We start from the raw sequence: 20,152 nt of genomic DNA on the forward strand, positions 1-20,152 counted from the left end.
CTAGTGCAAGTGGGAGACTGTTGGAAATATGCCCTAGAGGCAATAATAAATTGATTATTATTATATTTCCTTGTTCATGATAATCGTTTATTATCCATGCTAGAATTGTATTGATAGGAAACTCAGATACATGTGTGGATACATAGACAACACCATGTCCCTAGTAAGCCTCTAGTTGACTAGCTCGTTGATCAATAGATGGTTACGGTTTCCTGACCATGGACATTGGATGTCATTGATAACGGGATCACATCATTAGGAGAATGATGTGATGGACAAGACCCAATCCTAAGCCTAGCACAAGATCATGTAGTTCGTATGCTAAAGCTTTTCTAATGTCAAGTATCATTTCCTTAGACCATGAGATTGTGCAACTCCCGGATACCGTAGGAATACTTTGGGTGTGCCAAACGTCACAACGTAACTGGGTGGCTATAAAGGTACACTACAGGTATCTCCGAAAGTGTCTGTTGGGTTGGCACGAATCGAGACTGGGATTTGTCACTCCGTGTAAACGAAGAGGTATCTCTGGGCCCACTCGGTAGGACATCATCATAATGTGCACAATGTGATCAAGGAGTTGATCACGGGATGATGTGTTACGGAACGAGTAAAGAGACTTGCCGGTAACGAGATTGAACAAAGTATCACGATACCGACGATCGAATCTCGGGCAAGTATCGTACCGCTAGACAAAGGGAATTGTACACGGGATTGATTAAGTCCTTGACATCGTGGTTCATCCGATGAGATCATCGTGGAGCATGTGGGAGCCAACATGGGTATCCAGATCCGCTGTTGGTTATTGACCGGAGAACGTCTCGGTCATGTCTACATGGTTCCCGAACCCGTAGGGTCTACACACTTAAGGTTCGATGACGCTAGGGTTATAAAGGAAGTTTGTATGTGGTTACCGAATGTTGTTCGGAGTCCCGGATGAGATCCCGGACGTCACGAGGATTTCCGGAATGGTCCGGAGGTAAAGATTTATATATGGGAAGTCCTGTTTTGGTCACCGGAAAAGTTTCGGATTTTATCGGTAACGTACCGGGACCACCGGGAGGGTCCCGGGGGTCCACCAAGTGGGGCCACCAGCCCCGGAGGGCTGCATGGGCCAAGTGTGGGAGGGGACCAGCCCCAGGTGGGCTGGTGCGCCCCCCACCAAGGCCCAAGGCGCAAGGAAGTGGGGAGGGGGGCAAACCCTAGGGCAGATGGGCCCTAAGGCCCACCCTGGTGCGCCTCCCCCTCTCCCCTCCCCTTGGCCGCCCCTAGATGGGATCTAGGGGGCTGCCGCCACCCCTAGGGAGGGAACCCTAGGTGGGGGCGCAGCCCCTCCCCTTTCCCTATATATAGTTGAGGTTTGGGCTGCCCAATACACACGAGTTGCTCTCCTCTTGCTGGCACAGCCCTACCTCTCTCCCTCCTCGTCTCTTGTGGTGCTTGGCGAAGCCCTGCTGGAGTACCACGCTCCTCCACCACCACCACGCCGTTGTGCTGCTGCTGGATGGAGTCTTCCTCAAACCTCTCCCTCTCTCTTTGCTGGATCAAGGCATGGGAGACGTCACCGGGCTGTACGTGTGTTGAACACGGAGGTGCCGTCCGTTCGACACTAGGATCTCCGGTGATTTGGATCACGACGAGTACGACTCCTTCAACCCCGTTCTCTTGAACGCTTCCGCATAGCGATCTACAAGGGTATGTAGATGCACTCTCCTTCCCCTCGTTGCTGATTTCTCCATAGATAAATCTTGGTGACACGTAGAAAAATTTTGAATTTCTGCTACGTTCCCCAACACTTTCTTCTTTGTGGCGACAACCAACGTGAGGTTTGTGGTTGCAATCGACGAAAAATGAGAGGTGGTTGCAACCGCGGAAATCTATGATGGTTTTTATCATCTGTAGCATGATTTTTTTTCAACATATATTTTAAATATTATTCTAGTGAGGTAAACACCCACGACCCATGAATTAACTAGTCATGCTAAAAGAGCTCCCCGACTCCTCCTAACGTGTGGTTCAATGATCCACCGATATCATACCTCTTTCGGTTATGACGTAATATACTCTCTATTCCATTCTAGATTCATCCTAAGTTGAACTTCTTCAAATTTAACAGAGCTTATAATTTTTCTACTAATAGCTACAAAAGTAAGTATAAATGCTTACACATTTTTTCCAATATTTGGGTCAAATTTAAATAAGTTTTACTTAGGACAAAGCTGGAACTTCAACTAGTTTAAAAATGAGGAAGTAATTTTTGTTGAACTAGCCAATAAAGAGGCGTGTTAATGTAAAACAAGGCAATATTTACCTTTTTCTGGACAACATGGTTTACCCTTTTTGGGTGAGAGAGAGAGCGGAATTAGTTTTTTTAGGGGGTAGAAAGACCTTGGAGCAAATTCTACGAAGCAGCCGCGTGGTGCAAGTTGGGCTGACATTACCATGGCTAAAATGGCTTCTCCTGCCCCTGGTTATGGGCCAGGTCAAACCAGCCCAAGTTACGCCCACGCATCAGAATGGCCATCTCGCTCACGCCTCCCCCTCTCTTCTTCGACTCTTCCCTCTCCACTCGTTCCCCTCCCCACCGCCCACAGCCCCACGTCCCCGCCTGAACGCCGACGCCGCACACCGCTATCGCCCTGGGACCCAACCGCTCCGTCCGCGCGCACGAGCGCCCCTTTCCGCCGCCGCACGGAGCGCGCGCTCCGGCGACTCCTGTGAAGCCACTGCCCTCCTCCGCCGCTCCAGTTCCTCGATTCTAAACCCCTAGAACAGTGAGCACCACCACCGGAGCACCGGGTACTCCGGCGGCTTCCCATTCTTCGCGCAGCTGCGCAACTCCGCACCGCCTCTCTCTCCGGTCCTCCCCCGCCGCAATAGCACGCTCCGGGTCTTTCACCCCCGCCCCGTTCGCTCTCTGGAGCTTAATGGTATTCCTCCTGGCGCTTCACGAACTGGGCGCTGCTGGGGTCACGAAGGGTGTCTGCTGGCCGGCCGGCGGCCGCCCCAATGATCGCCCCCTCCTCTGCGCAATCATTGCTTAAGGTATTCCGATTCGGACACTTCCCTTGTTACCTTACTGAAGCTGGACCCCCTACATTGCCTGAAGTGAGGTCGCCCCATTTCAGGGTGGCAGCGAGAGCCATCTAGGTAGGGCGATCTCCTTAGAGTTTCGGTGGGGGCGCTCCAAAATGATGTGCTCCAGAATGAGGTATTGTTTTGTGCATATCTATCTTTTTCTGCTACTTTGTGTCAGCACATGACTAGCGAGTAATGGTGGGGAAATTAATCGAATTTGTTTGAGTTGCAGGTTTAGGAATGCTCTTGGTTCTCGGCTCTTCCGCTGGTGTTCACGTGATAAACACACGTCCGTGCGGAAGCTGCTGGAGGTGGATGGGATATCAGAGAGATCAAAGCTCCTCAACAAAGTATGCGAGTTCTTGTGAATTGGCTGCTGCAACTTGTTGGTTTTAACCTCAGATTTTTGCCATGCATCAATATTTAGTTTGTTTTTGTCTATTTCATCTCTTTACGCATTCTAGTCCTAATATAATTGTTTTACTTTTCCAAGTCCTCTAACCAATATTTGCATATTCCTAGTTTTGATGCCATGTGTAGCTTTTGATAATCAAAATTGTTTCCTTTTGTGCATGGAATTTGTTAACTAGAGACCAGATCCACATATTATGAATTAGAAAAGGATTCATTCTTTGTTTGCCATGCTTTGATATTATATTATGACTTGCTATCGTTGTGGCTTTCCTTAAGCTCATCGATGAATCTATCCAGTGGTCCCTGATTTTTTTCCCCATTTGCGTAATTGTCTGTTTAATGCTGCCTTTCACCAATTTATACACGACATTGATATCATATTTTTTATCGACAAATAAATGGTGAGCATACTCTGAAATATGTATCTATGGTCGCAGGTGCCTGTTTTGATGGGCTATAGTAACACACAATATTTAATGGAGCAAGAAAGAGTCCGCAAAGAATCTGCCACGGAGTTGATCAGTGTCTTGAAAGAAATTGATTTTGCAGAAATTTCGGCTAAATTCCCATGCATAAAATTCGGTGATTCATCACCAATTGAACTATATGATGATTCTGCTGGTATGGAGTGCAAAGAAACCATGCTTTCTGGAAACCTCACGAATTTCATCCTAGAATCTGGTGGAAATTTGGAGACAAATCGTGAATTTGCTGACAAGTGCCACCCATCAGGTCCATCTCCAGCAAATGTAAATGATCTTTCAATCAGTGAAGAGAGTTCTCTCATCACTCGGCATATTTCTGGTGAACCAGCAGTTGATGGGGAAGTTTGCCCCGAGTCATTAGCTGATGCTACAACTGCTGATGGTAATGTCTTGGACAAAAGTAAAAGGTGTTTGCCTGGAGAACCGGCAGTTGTTACAGAAGCTTGTCCAGAGTCATTAGCTGATGCTACAAGTCCTGATAATAATATCTTGGACAAAGATATAAGGTCCTTGCCTGGAACAACTAGTAAGCAATATCGTAAGCTAGAGGACGGTGGTTTCCATACGGTAACAACAGAAAGCCACTTCACTTTTGTGTTATCTTCAAAAAATTATGAAATTCTTCACATTTGATTTGTTTCTTGTTATAGATCCGCAAATTGCTGCAGCATTTCCCCAGGACCTATGCAGATCTACAAAATCCTCAAGGTCTAATAGAAGATGGGCAGTACATCATGTTCTTTGGAACTGTTATATCTTCCAAGTAATTCTATATTTACATATGAGAGGTTTTATTGATATTTTCTTTGGCACCAAAGCCACATGTTAACTGTGCTTCAATCGAGGCTCATTGACATGTGGCATGCGCCGTTGTCCTGGTTCACTTTACAATAGCTGTCTTCATGCCCTTTGGATCATTAGTACTGTACAGCGTATATTCATCAATGTTTGATAATTAAGCCTTTATTGATTTGGAACAAAGTAGTAGAGCTGTGACACTATGGCAACTTTGTTCCTCTTGGATGTAGCCCTTCATAGTTATAGACATAGCATAGTTTATGACGTGATAGAGCCATACAATTCATGTGCATGTCGAATAAAGCTTAGAGAAATAATTGGTATTGAATTTGTCAGGTCTCTTAGACTTGGGCTGCGCTAGGCATTTGCATCATCCTGATTGAGCCATTTTGGCATATCTTGTGGTTTGGCTATGTGCATTTGGTAATCCGCGGAAAGGGGCATAATATTTGCTTCTTGGCTAACAGTAAAAGCATAAGAGGTATATAAGATTGTGTTGCAGTGTAGGGCATTTATTTCGCTATACTCTGGATGTAGTTACAAAATAGGGCACTAACTTTTGTCAAACTATTTATAACAACAGTTTATAAAGTAAGTTCAGCACAATACAAAAGTGAGCAAGTGCAAACTGACCCAGTGGTCCGTAGTCCGTACAATAGAGAAATTTAGATGAAGAACTAGCATCAGTACACTATTTCTGAAGTCTGTACGGCAAATAGGTAGAAATGAGTTCATAAAAATTAAAAATTGAACTGGTAAACTCAAGCATGAGCAAAGAACATTGAATTCATAAACTTTTATGTTGCATTTTCCTTTCATCATCTGGGCACGACCTTGCCAACACAAGTTGATAAATCAACTAGTCACACCGCCAGCTCTTTAGCTTTATTTTTTATTCCTTCAAATTGGTCTAACAATTCTCTTTCACTATCAATGATTGAAATATTTTCAGACATTTTAGCAAGCTTAATTTGTAGTGCCACTCTAAGGCAGAGAAGCTGTGTTACATCATGTTTGTTAAAAATGTCGCCTGTGACCTTGGTCTTGCTAAGGTAGCAGTGTTTAGTCTACTACGGCACAATTTAGGAACTTACTACATGATGAATATGTTTGTGTGTGCTGTGTGCAGGAAGCAAATTCATATCTAGGTGCGTGGGCCAAATGGATGCTATATATATATATATATATAAAGTATATTGTAGATGTTGATTGCTGAGAATGTAAAAAGGCAATCAATTTTTTTTTGACGCGTTAAAGGCAATCAATTAGGTAACATAAAAATGAAAAACAGTACTCCTTCCGATCCATAATAAGTGTCGCATCTTTGAACAAAGGGTTGAACTAACCTTACTTCAAAACTGTGACACTTATTTTGGATCGGAGGGAGTATTTCATATTATCGGAAATACCCGCTGCTTCTATATGTTGACATATATTTGGATAATTATGTCATGCTGATTTAATTGGCTGTAGAATTTCTTATCTGGCTACCGTTTTCCTTCATGTAGAAAGCAGCATGTATTTTAGAATATTTTTCCCATCCTTGTTAATATTTTTTATCTCTCTCTCTCAGGGGAGTCAGGATTAGAAGTACTTTAGGTTTCGTTGAGGTTGTTGTTGGTTGTTCAATAGTTGAGGCCAAGTTAAGCTCTTCAGATGTGAGTTGTAACTCTGGAGCAGAGCAAAAACAGAGGATTCATTTGCACCTCAAGAAGTTTTTCAGTGGCCAACGTTTCTCTTCTCAATATTTTCTTAACTGTATATCATCAAAACACAAAGAGGGGGATATTGTGTATGTCAGTGGTAAGGTTGGTGAGCAAAAACATTTCTCTGTTACATTCCACTTGATGATCCTTTCTGCTGGTGCTTCCTGTACACTGATGCATGTCTGCAGCATGGTACTCCCTCTGTAACTACATATAAGACGGTTGAACTGCAAAAACGTCTTGTATTTAGTTACAGAGGTATAGTATTTTTTTTCTGAACCACTGTTTGATAATGTTATGGTATAATTGCAGTTCTAATAATGGTGTCTCTTGTGTTTGTCAAGTACCAGGGTTAATGTCCTGTATATGATTTATACGTTTGCACTGATTCTGAACGTGCAGGTCAAGAAGGTACTTTCTAGTGGGCATTATGATTTGAAGGAGTACACTATTGACAAGCTCGAAGAAGAGGAGCAACAAAGCGCCCTGCTTGATAGGAAACCATATCCTATATATCCATCAAAAGCGGGACTGGAAGCACGTTTGCTGGGACAGTCCATCTCTAGGTCAGTACAAGCTTTGTGTTTTCTTTTGGTTTCTAAATGGTTGTTGAGATCTAACTTATGCCCCTCTTAAGTCCACAGTTAGTGTGATTATATTTCTCATCAAATGTGCGCCAAACTATTCGTTCATGTCACCAAAGTATAGTTCAGTCAACTGAAATGAAATGTGAAATAATGTGTTGGAATGTTGATTGTGTTTGTCATGTAGAACTGGGTTTTTGGTCACCACATTAAGTACAAGGAGGAGGCAGCGGCTTGATCCTCAAGTTTGGAACTTTGGATCCATACCAATCTCTTTAGTTTATTTCCAAGTTTGTTAGTGTAGTGCTTACCCATCCTTCGGATTTGATTTGAACTTTCCTTTTCTCAAACCCTCTAAAAGCGGATACATTGTAACCAACTTCTGTCAATCAAATAAATCCTGAAAGATATTAGACTCGGCGCCCTGGGCCAAAGCGGGCACATCAGGGCTTAGTGACACCATACCACAAACCTGGGATGCACATTAATTCACTGTTTTTGTTCACCATTTGTTCCTCTTAGGAGGGTTGTAACTCAAACTCTACCTTTTCAATGAAAAGAAACGCAAATGTCTCTTTGCGTTTTCTCGAAAAAAAAGCACACGTGACAGTATTCTTGAAGTTAAATAGTTGATTCTGGATTAAAATGGGAAGAGCTAAATATATAGAGGTGCATAACTTAGGTTATGTTGATACTTTAAGGGGTGACTGCAAAACATAAAATACGAGCCACCTTGACCTGTGTGGAATGCATGTAGTTACTCATTATTTCCTTCTGGCTATATAAGAGTTTCAAATGTTTACAGGGCCTTGAAGATGCTGACTCCAGACATTGATCCTATCCCTCCTGAGGTTCTCACTGAGTTCAACTTGGCAAATCTGTTTGATGTAAGGAGCAATGCCACTAATTATACTTCACATAACGGGGTTACTTCTATGCAGTACTCCACAACTGTGTGGACATACATGTCATGTTGGGTCGCTCTCTTAAGTGATGCAAGACATGCCCTTTTTTATCTCTAGTTTTGGAGCTTCCAGTTGTGGAACTGAGCAACTTCTGGACCAACCAATAACTGTTGTAGCTGTATTTTATCTATTCAAACTTTTATTATATTGTGTGCCTTGTCATCTGCCTGCCCTCCTAATACTTTCCCTGTTTATCAATACCATTTTTGGTCGATGTTAGGCTTACATGGGGATTCACAAACCTAAGAATCGAGATGAAGCTGATTTTGCTCGCCGAAGGCTTATATTCGATGATTTCTTTTATCTCCAGGTATCATTATATATTCAGTAAACTGCCTTGGTCAGACGACTTAGTTTTTTAGTGCTACTTATGATTTGGATAATGTCATCTTCTTTTGCTAAAGAAAAATAGTTAATTTTGTCAGTATTTCCCCTTCATCAAACCTCAATGTAATAATCAAGATTGTAATCTAATTATGGTGCCATCTCTGCAAGATCTCCTTATACCTGTCTAGAAATTTCAGTATAATTTGTATGCTTGTTCAGTTAGCAACTTGCTAGACGAAGCTTAATATGTTTGGTTTGATTATGTTGATTTGAAAACGCATGAATGTTAATATCTGTGTGATTGTAAAGTTTGAGGGAGTCTTTTGTCACTTTCAGTTCATTATTGTTGTTCATGATACATTGGTTTTCGTAACTGTGCAAATGTACATGTGCCAGACTGCCAGTAACAAAATCATTTCTTATTGTTTCAGCTGGGAAGACTATTTCAAATGCTTGAAGCAGTTGGTACACGGGTTGAAAAGGAAGAATTGCTATATAAGTGTGAAAATCATGAGTTAAATGCTGTTGGTGTCGATCAGTGGTCTCCTCTGGCCAATAAATTGTTGAAGTCTCTCCCTTATTCACTTACTGCTAGTCAACTAAATGCTGTTAAAGAGATTATATGGGATCTCAGAAGACCAGTTCCTATGAACAGGCTCTTGCAAGTAATTATTTGCATTCTTCTTGGTTTGTTAACTAATTTTTTTGTTCTTATTTCTGGACTAATTCATTCTTCCAACTGTTTCAAAATATAGGGCATGCTTGCACGTAGAGCAAGAAAACACAATGACTAATGTACCCCCAATTATTATATTTTTAGTGCTTTATTCAAAGCATGCATGTAGGGAATACAAAGTAAAAACTGGACATTTATTAGGTGTATAGATGAAACTACACACTTACTTTGCATTGGAATATGGAACATTCCTCATGTCCGTGAACAAGAAATATGCCCAAGTTTTCAAACAGTGTAGTGAGTTGCTTGATAGAACTGGTTAACTGCATCATATTTTTCTTCTCAGTCTTGTTTGTGTTTGAGAGTTTATTTGGAGTAGTTGGCCATAAACATTTCAACTAGTGTTTTATCCCATTCATTCCCACCTTGCCTTTTTATGTTTAAATGACCAGTATACATTACACATCCTTCTGTTTCAAATTCTAAATGTGATACTACAAAACGCCTGTATTTATTTGTGTACAAGCTCTCTGTTTTATCAATCAGAGATCTGTATAAGAGTTTTTTTGTATGCTAACTACAAATGTACTACTCAAACATATTGAAGCTTGTATGAATATTTCTACAAAGTCATTGTTTTTGTAACAGGGGGATGTTGGTTGTGGTAAAACTATTGTTGCTTTCCTAGCATGTATGGAGGTTGTTAACTCAGGATTTCAGGTACACTCTTCAGATTTGACATCCTTCTGTACTGTTATTACAACATGCCAAAGGATTTTTTTATCAATGATACCCATACATGCTAAATCCAAATGGGACATATAAGAAAAAAAGATTATCATCGTGCTTGTGGTTCTTTCTTTATTCAGGAGAGATTTGTCTGGTGTATTAACCTTATAATTTCTTTTTGTAGGCTGCTTTCATGGTTCCAACTGAGATACTTGCTGTTCAGCATTATGAACACCTGACTTCATTGCTGGAGAAGTTAGATGGAGATGAATGCAAACCAAATATTGCCTTGCTAACTGGTTCAACTTCCACCAGAGAGTCGAGGATAATTCGGAATGCAAGCCATTATCCCTAGTCCCAACACTTTTCAAGTTTTGACACTGCATATTTTTCATATCTTTACGTGTGTTATACATGACAGGGTCTCAAGACTGGAGAAATATCAATGGTCATTGGAACACACACCTTAATAGCTGATAAAACTGACTTTTCAGCTTTACGTATCTCTGTTATAGATGAGCAGCAACGTTTTGGTGTTATCCAACGAGGAAGGTTCAATAATAAGGTAATATACTGACCACTTTTATTCACTCAATTATTAATCATACATGTAGTTTCTGCGTGTTACTTCATTCCTGTACTGAGATGCAATTTCTGCAATTTGGTCATGGACTTAAAAAGGAACCATACTTATCATGGAGTTTGTTTGTTGATACATTCATGTCGTTTTTGCATGCATTGTTTCGTGGTAAATAATGTAAAAAAACATGGAAAAGATAATCAGCACTTTCCTACTGAATTTGCTCCTGTTGCTCATTTTCTGCATGCACATGCACTAACGAGCATATTTATACATAGAACAATAGAAGGTGCCCCCACCCCGCTGCAAATGCTCATTTTCCCAATAGAACATACTGTTTCATATTTCTGACCTTCTGCATAATTTCTTGCAATGACTATGATATCCTTTTATGTATTAGTATATCAATTTGTCAAATAATATCAGATTTAAATTTACATCTCAAATACTGATGTGGGAGACTAGTCCTGCCCTCCGGAATTTGCCGAGAACTTGAGCATTTGAAAAGCTCCAGTCTCCAAATACCATGACCTGAAAAACAGTTTTGTGCTCGAATTATATATTGCCTTCTGTCTGTTGCCTTTGTTGCATCCTATGGTCAATTTTGTTGTGTATGCACAATTTTTTTAATTTAAACTTACTACATGATTGTGGTCCTTGTGCCTTGTGGATGCACATCTACTGTATGCTCTCATTTGTCCAAGGAAAATTTTGCTGATTACTATCTCGGTTCGAAAACAGACGTCATCCTAGAATACAAGCAGTCAATTTTCTCAGACTTTTCGCCACTAATATATGTAGATGCAATAAAAGATTAACTTAATTACATGAAAATCATTTTAGTAAACCTATCATCAAAAGTACTTGCATATCATTATGTTGTTAACATAACACCAAATTAGAAATGCAAGTGTAACAAGAGAACAAAGGTAGTTGTTGCCTTTCCCTAAAAAAGAAGGTGGTGGTGAGATCCAAATTTCATTTGTTAATTTCTGCCATCCTATTTTCGCTTCAAGTTTAACAAGATTAGCATTTTTGTTGCTAAGCCATCTTACTGCAACTTGTTACAGCTGTATACTTCGTCTTCAAAGCTGAGTGATGAAAATACAAGCGAAGATGCGGCTTCTGATTCTGAAACATTTATGGCTCCCCATGTTCTTGCTATGTCAGCTACCCCAATTCCAAGAACACTGGCTCTTGCTTTATATGGGGATATGTCTCTTACTCAGGTACTTATTACAGATGCATTGAGTTCTCTAAGTAATTGCTAGTCATCCAGAACCTTTGTACTTCACCAAATTTATTTGGAAACACATAGTTTTAAAAGTGTTTCTTGCATTACTGTTCTCATTTCTCACCGGTATTTGGAATATTTACAATCAAAACCCACTTCTCTTATAGATTACAGATTTGCCTCCAGGAAGGCAACCCATAGAAACTCTTGCTCTTGAAGGAAATGACGCTGGGTTTGAAACTGTTTTCCAGGTGATGACGTAATTTGCTGTTGGATATAGAGCTTTTTTTTGTTCTGTCTTTGTTGGCACTGCTCAGTCTTTTCTTATATTCTTTTGGTCTGCGTCGTGCAGATGATGAGGGATGAGCTTATGGATGGGGGCAAAGTGTATCTCGTTTATCCTATCATAGAAGAATCAGAGCACCTACCACAACTTCATGCTGCCAAAGCCGATTTTGATTCGATAAAACAGAAGTTTGAAGGCTATCCATGTGGGTTGTTGCATGGTCGCATGAAGGGCCCAGAGAAGGATGAAGCTCTGGGCAGTTTCAGATCCGGGGAAACGCGTATTCTCCTGGCAACGCAAGTTATTGAGATCGGAGTGGATGTTCCTGATGCTTCTATGATGATTGTCATGAATGCCGAGAGATTCGGAATGTCTCAGCTGCACCAGTTAAGAGGGCGGGTCGGTCGCGGGGGAAAGAAATCCAGATGTGTGTTCCTGTCCTCCACTTCCAGCACATTGCCAAGGTTGAAGGTGCTTGAAAATTCATCCGACGGGTTCCACCTAGCTAACGCCGACCTGGTGATGCGTGGCCCTGGCGATCTACTTGGCAAGAAACAGTCGGGGCATCTTCCCGAGTTTCCAATAGCCAGACTGGAGATTGATGGGAGTATTCTGCAAGAAGCCCATCTTGCTGCGCTAGTAAGCTGCCACTTCACCCAAACCTCCCATTTCCTCTCTTCCTTGACTTGCATTAACTTGTTTGCTACGAACCTGTGATGCAGAAAGTTTTGGGAACAAGCAACGACCTGTCGATGTTTCCACGTTTGAAAGTGGAGCTCAGCATGAGGCAGCCGTTGTGCCTTCTGGGAGATTGACCTCTCCTGTTCGTGGAACCGACAATGCAATGCGGTCCTGCGATGACGGCATGTTTCGTATAAGGCATCCTAGTGTGCATTGTGTTGAAACTAGTTCTGGTGGCAAAGCTGGCATGGCCATATGTTGTCGGGTGCAGCAATGCTCGAAACCTGTTGAAAGCTGCGTATATTGTGCGATCAAGACATGGTTAATGGCGAGATGGTACTTCTAATTTAGGCTAATTTGTGTTTGCAAAGAAATTGTGAAATGCCATCTTTTTTAGAGGATGTTTCACCTTTTTTGAGGGAAAAGGAATAGCAAGAGAGCTTAAAAACCATTGCGGCCATGGTCGGAAAGAAAAAACATTGCTCTTCTGCCTTATACGAAAAAACATGCTAATTAGGAGGCAGCTCTGAAGAAGGATGGAATCGAGCTGCGCTTCTGCCTTTCTCTGTTTATCTAACTTCCACCACCTTACTTTGCTTTATTCTTCTCTACTACTTGAAATACATTTTGATTTCAAGTAAACGAGAACACAATTCAGTAGGGGTGCGTTTGGTTACCTGCATCGTTTTCTGCCCCTTTGCATACTTGACCCAACTTGGTTAGCTGCATCGTTTTTTGCCCCTTTGCATACTTGTCCCAGTTGGGTTTGGTTGAGCAAATGCAGGCAAAAGATCAACATCTGCATGTTGATTGGTTGTCTGCATTCCCTTTAGCTTGCATGTGTCGAAACGGAAAGCAGGTTGTTTGGTTGCGGACTTGTTTTATGGGAAACATAAGTCCGGTTGTTTGATTACATCCAGGACAATTATGTGGTAACCTCCTTGATGTGAGGTTACCAGAGGCACACATGGGTAGCTAAAACAAAAGTAGAGCAAGTAGAACAAACTTAGGCACACATAAGTCTTAACCACACGTAGAAATTTAACATAGTACGATAAGTTTTAAACGAAATTGCATGGCATAATATAGTCTTAAACCAACGACCAACAAAGGATGGGCAACGGGAGCTCTCTAGGTGGTGAAGGCGTCATCGTGCTTCTTGCACTTGGCGACCACCTTCATGCCGTCATCGTTGAAGACGACCACCTTCATGGTGTTTGGGGTCGGTAACTTGAAGGTCACCATGTACTCGATCATGATCTGGTGAACGGCGGCGAAGGTGGCCCAACCCTGATCAAGGGTGACCCTGTCGTCGATCACCCTGACCATGCCCTCCATGCGTAGCCGGTGTTCGTCCTGATCTTGAACTTCGTAGGGACGACCGGGAAGTGCTTCGAGATTTCCAGAGGCAATGGCAGACTCTCTAGCTTCGGAGCAAGGATAACCTTGCATAAGTGGCTTGGTCATGAATCCTCATGTTAGTGCATGTAGTTCCTCCGCTTAACGCTTGGGTGATCCTACAACGGCACATCAACTAACGGTGGCACGACCTCCTTGCCCTTCTCCAATGGTGGCACGATCTCCTTGCCCTTGTCAGACTGCATTATGAACAACACACAGTTCAAAGGTCAGCATTCATTTCTATCGGCCTAACACTCCTATATTAACCCACACTACTTACCCAGCACCGCACTCAAACCCTCCCTGTTTCACCACCCCTCCTCTTCCACATCTATGTTTCACCACCTCTCCCTCGCCATGAACTCCAACCCCAACCCTTTCCTCTGGGGCATTGGATGGATGGCCTTCTTCCTCGGGTGCTCGCTCGGTAACCGCACGGAGTTCGAGAACAACATGGAAGTGTGCTCAAACTTCAGCAGCATCGAAGACATGCACAAGGAGGCCGATGCCACTGTGATTAAGGAGGCTATGGCGGATGAGCTGAAGACACTGATTCCTGACCCAGAGAAGGGCACAATGTCAGTGGACATCCTGCGATGGGCCATGAATTAGGCAGACTCCGACGACGCTGGACAGTTAACAAGATGGGCCAAGTACAAGGAGTACAAGGCGCCTCAAGACCAGCGCGCCGCAACGTACTGGACTAGGATGTTGGTGTCGCGGAGGACAACAACGACGAGGTGTAGATGGTGGCCAGGGCGTCGGCGGCAGGCGGCCGTGTAAGACCCATCGTTCTTGACGAAAACTGTGAGGGCGAGACTACGGGTGCTGCGGTGGTGGAAGAAACGAAGATGGTGTTGAAAATATGCCCTAGAGGCAATAATAAAATGGTTATTATTATATTTCCTTGTTCATGATAATTGTCTATTGTTCATGCTATAATTGTATTAACCGGAAACCGTAATACATGTGTGAATACATAGATCGTAATATGTCCCTAGTAAGCCTCTAGTTGACTAGCTCGTAGATCAATAGATGGTCATGGTTTCCTGACCATGGACATTGGATGTCATTGATAATGTGATCACATCATTAGAAGAATGATGTGATGGACAAGACCCAATCTTAAGCGTAGCACAAGATCGTGTAGTTCGTTTGCTAAAGCTTTTCTAATGTCAAGTATCATTTCCTTAGACCATGAGATTGTGCAACTCCGGATACCGTAGGAATGCTTTGGGTGTACCAAACATCACAATGTAACTGGGTGGCTATAAAGGTGCACTACAGGTATCTCTAAAAGTGTCTGTTGGGTTGGCACGAATCGAGACTGGGATTTGTCACTCCGTATGACGGAAAGGTATCTCTGGGCCCACTCGGTAATGCATCATCATAATGAGCTCAATGTGACTAAGGAGTTAGCCACGGGATCATGCGTTACGGTACGAGTAAAGAGACTTGCCAGTAACAAGATTGAACGAGGTATGGGGATACCGACGATCGAATCTCGGACAAGTAACATACCGATAGACAAAGGGAATTGTATACAGGATTGATTGAATCCCCGACATCGTGGTTCATCTGATGAGATCATCGTGGAACATGTGGGAGCCAATATGGGTATCCAGATTCCGCTATTGGTTATTGGCTGGAGAGATGTCTCGGTCATGTCTGCATGGTTCCCGAACCCGTAGGGTCTACATACTTAAGGTTCGGTGACGCTAGAGTTGTTATGGGAAATAGTATGTGGTTACCAAAGGTTGTTTGGAGTCCCGGATGAGATCTCGAACGTGACGAGGAGTTCCGGAATGGTACAGAGGTGAAGATCGATATATTGGACGAAGGGTATTAGTGTCCGGAATTGTTCCGGGGGTACCGGGTGACGACCAGTGTGTCCGAAAAGTGTTTCGGAGGCCCCGGCAAGCGTTGGGGGGCCTTATGGGCCAAGGGGAGGGGGCACATCAGCCCACTAAGGGGCTGAGCACCCCTCCCACCCCATCTCACGTAACCTGGAGAGGTGGGGGCGCCTCCCCTAGGGTAGCCACCCCTCCTGGCTTGGGGGGCAAGTTTCCTAGGGGTGGGGGCGCTGTAACACCCCCACTGTCATGCTGCAGTAATCCCCTGTTGATGGTGCCATGTCATCACACTACTGTTGCTAATACTCACTTGATCCAAATCACTGTTCATGTTCAAACTCAAATTCAAAGTCAAAAATTCAAATTTGCCAAACATGAAAACTAAAATGTTCAAAGTGTGGCAAATAATCAATGAGTAATTGTCATGTTGGAACCAACCTCTTTTGAATTTCCAAAATGCCCACGGGAATTAATTCAGAGCTCCAGCAACATTTAAATTGGCCTTTTCAATTTCTAAAATTATTTAGGCAACTCCTTTTGCCCCCAAACTTTTTGTTCCATCTCAAGGAATTGTGTTAGTTTTATGTGCCAAGTTTTGTTCAAAACAAAACTCATTTGGTACTAAAAGAAAATGCAAAACAAAGCAAATAAAAAAACAAAAAGAAAAAGAAAAGGGAAAGGGAAAAGTCAGAGGGAGAGAGAGAAAGCCCCTGCCCCACTGGGCCAAACGGCCCAGCTGGCCGTCGGCCCACGCCAGTCAGCCCACTCCCCCTCCCCTGTCGTCTTCCCCTTCCTCCTGTTCGACCGACCCGCGCGAGCGGTCGCCGTCGAACCCGCTCGTCGCCACGTGCCTCGCCGAAGAGGGGATAAGAATCCCATCCCTCCCTGTCGCCTCGTTCCCCTCCCCCCCACTTGCACCTCTCCTCCCCCAGATCCACCTCTCCCTCTGCTTCATTTTGGAGAGGAGGCCGACGCGGTCGCCGCCGTGCCTCGCCTGGCCTCGCGGCCACCGAGCCCCGTTCGCCTCGTCGTCGTGCCCATCATCTCCGCCGTCGTCGTCTACCCCGTCCACGTCCGTGAGCGCAAGCCGGGAGCCACTGCAGCGAGCCCGGCAACCTCTTCTTCCCCTACGGCCGTCTTCGCCTTCGTCGCCGATTCGTCGCCGTCGATCTTCCCCGAGCCCACCTGAGCACACCTACAGGGCCAACGTGAGCACGCACCTCTTTCCCCTCTCTTCCCCGCGCGTTTCCGGCGCCGTAGCTCCTCCTCCCCGTCGTGCCCGAACGCGGCTCCGCCTGAGCTCGTCGCCGACGATGCTCCGACAACCAAATGGCCTCGGCCTCGTGCACAACTCGCTCGCCACTTCGCCTAGTTCCCAACACGCACACGCACGCGACTCGCCGTGCCCCCCAGCCCCCTGTTCGCCGCTCACCGAAAACCCACCACCAGCTGACTCGCCGCCGACGACGTTCCCGGCCGTCCCCGGCCACACCACCACCTCCATTCGACGCGGTGTGGACGGGTCGTTCGAACGGGCCAAACCACAGCCCCGGAGATGCCCTGTGGGCGAAACCCGAAGCTCACCCGCGCCTCGCTGCCGCGTTGGAGCTCGCCGGAGCACCTCCGATGGGGCCAGCCGACGTGGCTGGCCTGGGGCCACCCCCTGGGTCACTGACCCGTGGGCCCCAAGGGCCCGACCGGCCTGTTGACCCGGTCCACCATGCTGACTGGACCGGCCCGTGCAACTGACAGATGGGGCCCACCATCCCTAATTAACGAAATTAACTAAGCTAATTTAGTTAACATAATTAGACACTGACATGTGGGCCCAGTAGTTGAACTAACTATGTTTAGATTAGTTTTTAACTCTGTTTAACCCACTGTCCATGATAGGTGGGTCCCCCATGTCAGTTTTGACCAGTCAACCGGACTGTTGACTGCTGACGTCACTCATACGTCATGCTGATGTCATATTCCTTTTTTGTGAATTTAAATAATTCCAGAATATGTGTTAAAACTTCGGAAAATCATTTAAATTAATCTGTAACTCGGATGAAAATGTTTTCTATATGAAAGTTGCTCAGAACGACGAGACGAACCCGAATACACTACCCACATACCTGTCAGATGCCCCTAACTATCTGAACATGGAACTATCCCCCTCCGGTCATCTGTCTGACACAGGTCCGGAACAGGGAAAACATTCCCGGTTGTTTTCCCCTTCACCTTTATCGTGTAGCCATACGCTAGGTCACACCCAACACATCTTATTGCCATGTTATGCTTTGTGGTGCTATGTTGTTTTATGTTTACTATTTTTTTCCCTCTTCTCTCCGGTAGACCCCGAGACCGATGTTGCCCCTGTCATCGACTACGTCGACGACGACCCCTCCTTGCCAAAGCAACCAGGCAAGCAAACCCCCCTTGAGCATTCCGATATCGCCCATTTCTTTCCCTCTCATGCTTGCATTAGAACTGCTACTGATTTATGTATGATCCTACTTTGATGCATAGCCTGTTTTTGTTACCTGCTTTCATACCTTACCTGCTTATCCTAAACTGCTTAGTATAGGTTGGTTAAAGATCCATCAGTGACCCCACCCTTGTCCCAGTTGCCTCGCTTTATGTTCTATGAATCGATCAACGTGATCGACGTCCAGGCCCCGACACCGCACATCACCCCCCTAGTTGTATGACTCTGCAGAGTTGCCATCGAGTGCCGAGGGTGGAACCTCTTACATCATTCCTGATGAGATCTTTGTAGTGTAGCTATACGGTCGAGGTCATCAAGGGTGATTTCCTCCTTAACCACTTCCGTTACGGCTCTGTCGTGCAACCCCTCAAGTGTGAACCTCGAGGGTGGATCCTCTTACGTTCACCTTGATGACAACATCGAGTGGAATTCACCGGGGGTGATTCCTCGGGGTTTCCCCTTGGTGTTAGACACACAGTTACTTTGGTTACTATGACTTTGCACTAAGCCATGTTATTAAAGACGGGTCGGCCCTGAGGGGTACCCGCGCGAGCTTAATAGCGAGTGATGTGGAGTCGGGTTGACCTGGAAGGTGCCCGCGAGATACTTACGAGGCGTGGCTGGGCATTCTTAGCCCTTGCCGCAAGTACTCGAGACGGGGCGACGGGGTCACATCGATCGTGAGTCTCTACTCGTTACCGCGTGCTCCTAATCCACTACGATTTGGATATTTGATCCGAAGGGCCTCTGGCCTGATAGCACTAACCATCACGTGGGCATAGTATGGGCGTTCCGCGTCGTATACATCAGCCGAAGCTTAATAGATGCCAGCGACTGAGCGGCACGCGCCGGGTTGGACTGCGTAAGCACCTGCCTTTTTGAAGGAGGTAGCTAGGTCTGCTCATCGGCCGCCCACGCAACATGCAGGAGTTCCCGGGGAGATGGCCCATGACCCCTGGGGGCATAGGTTTAGTCCGGCGTGCTTGACCTCTCTATTAATCCTAGGTCGGGTTGCGGCGTATTGTTTGGCCGAGGCCGGGCATGACCCAGGAAAGTGTGTCCGACCGAAGTTAATCGAGCGTGGCGGGTAAGTTGGTGCACCCCTACAGGGAAGAAAACATCTATCAATAGCCTGTCCTACGGTAACGGACACTTGGAGTTGTATCTCGATCGATACAACTAGAACTGGATACTTGTGATGAGAACTGGATGGTGATGAGAATTGGAATGTGTTGACACTTGGATAGTATGGCTCTGGGATTGCTTTCTCGCAGGGAGTCGAGAAAGGATCTCTGGCCGAGGTTGATAACACTTCTACTACTTTACTTTATGCTACTCTACTCCCTCCTGTTGCTGCAAGATGGTGGTTTCCAGAAGATGCTAGTCTTCGATAGGCTAGGCTTTCCCCTTCCCTTCTGGCATTCTGTAGTTTAGTCCACAGATACAACCCATTCCTTTGATACAGATGCATACTTAGTTTAGATCTGATGTAAGTCTTGCGAGTACTTTGGATGAGTACTCACAGTTGCTTTGCTACTTCTTTTTCCCCCATACCCGATTGTTGCGACCAGATGACGGATCCCAGGAGCCAGACGATGCCACTGATGACTACTACTACCCGGAGGATGCCTACTACTACGTGAAGACCGCAGACGACTAGGAGTAGTTAGGAGGCTCCCAGGCAGGAGGCCTTGCCTTTTCGATCGGTGTTGCTTTTGTGCTAGCCTTCTTAAGGCAAACTTGTCTAACTTATGTCTGTACTCAGATATTGTTGCTTCCGCTGACTCTTGTGTATTCGAGCTTATGTATTCGAGCCCTCAGGCCTCTGCCTTGTAATATAAAGCTTGTATTATTTTAATTTGTGTCTAGAGTTGTGTTGTGA

The 20,152-nt window shown here is 44.7% G+C and overlaps 1 protein-coding gene across 1 annotated transcript; it reads left to right on the forward strand.

The window, feature by feature from the left end:
* Positions 1 to 2,539: 2,539 nt before the first annotated feature.
* LOC125514321 (DEAD/DEAH box RNA helicase family protein) lies at positions 2,540 to 12,968 on the forward strand. Its single transcript, XM_048679633.2, has 17 exons — positions 2,540 to 3,045; positions 3,129 to 3,211; positions 3,311 to 3,428; positions 3,930 to 4,544; positions 4,628 to 4,740; positions 6,349 to 6,583; positions 6,884 to 7,047; positions 7,871 to 7,952; positions 8,251 to 8,340; positions 8,789 to 9,022; positions 9,682 to 9,753; positions 9,947 to 10,099; positions 10,184 to 10,327; positions 11,413 to 11,571; positions 11,744 to 11,827; positions 11,929 to 12,501; positions 12,585 to 12,968. The coding sequence occupies exons 1-17, from the start codon at positions 3,010 to 3,012 to the stop codon at positions 12,675 to 12,677; spliced, it is 3,048 nt and encodes a 1,015-aa protein (XP_048535590.1). The 5' UTR covers positions 2,540 to 3,009; the 3' UTR covers positions 12,678 to 12,968.
* The last annotated feature ends 7,184 nt before the right edge of the window (positions 12,969 to 20,152 follow it).

Source organism: Triticum urartu, chromosome 6A, assembly GCF_056163025.1.
Source record: "Triticum urartu cultivar PI428250 chromosome 6A, HENAU_Tu73, whole genome shotgun sequence".
Taxonomy (NCBI): domain Eukaryota; kingdom Viridiplantae; phylum Streptophyta; class Magnoliopsida; order Poales; family Poaceae; genus Triticum; species Triticum urartu.

Bases quoted from the DNA above. Each gene is read 5' to 3' on its own strand.
- LOC125514321 (XM_048679633.2), top strand. From the start codon at position 3,010: ATGATCGCCCCCTCCTCTGCGCAATCATTGCTTAAG. The intron at 3,046-3,128 runs GTATTCCGATTC...GCCCCATTTCAG, and splicing joins CTGCGCAATCATTGCTTAAG to GGTGGCAGCGAGAGCCATCT. The intron at 4,741-6,348 runs GTAATTCTATAT...TCTCTCTCTCAG, and splicing joins GGAACTGTTATATCTTCCAA to GGGAGTCAGGATTAGAAGTA.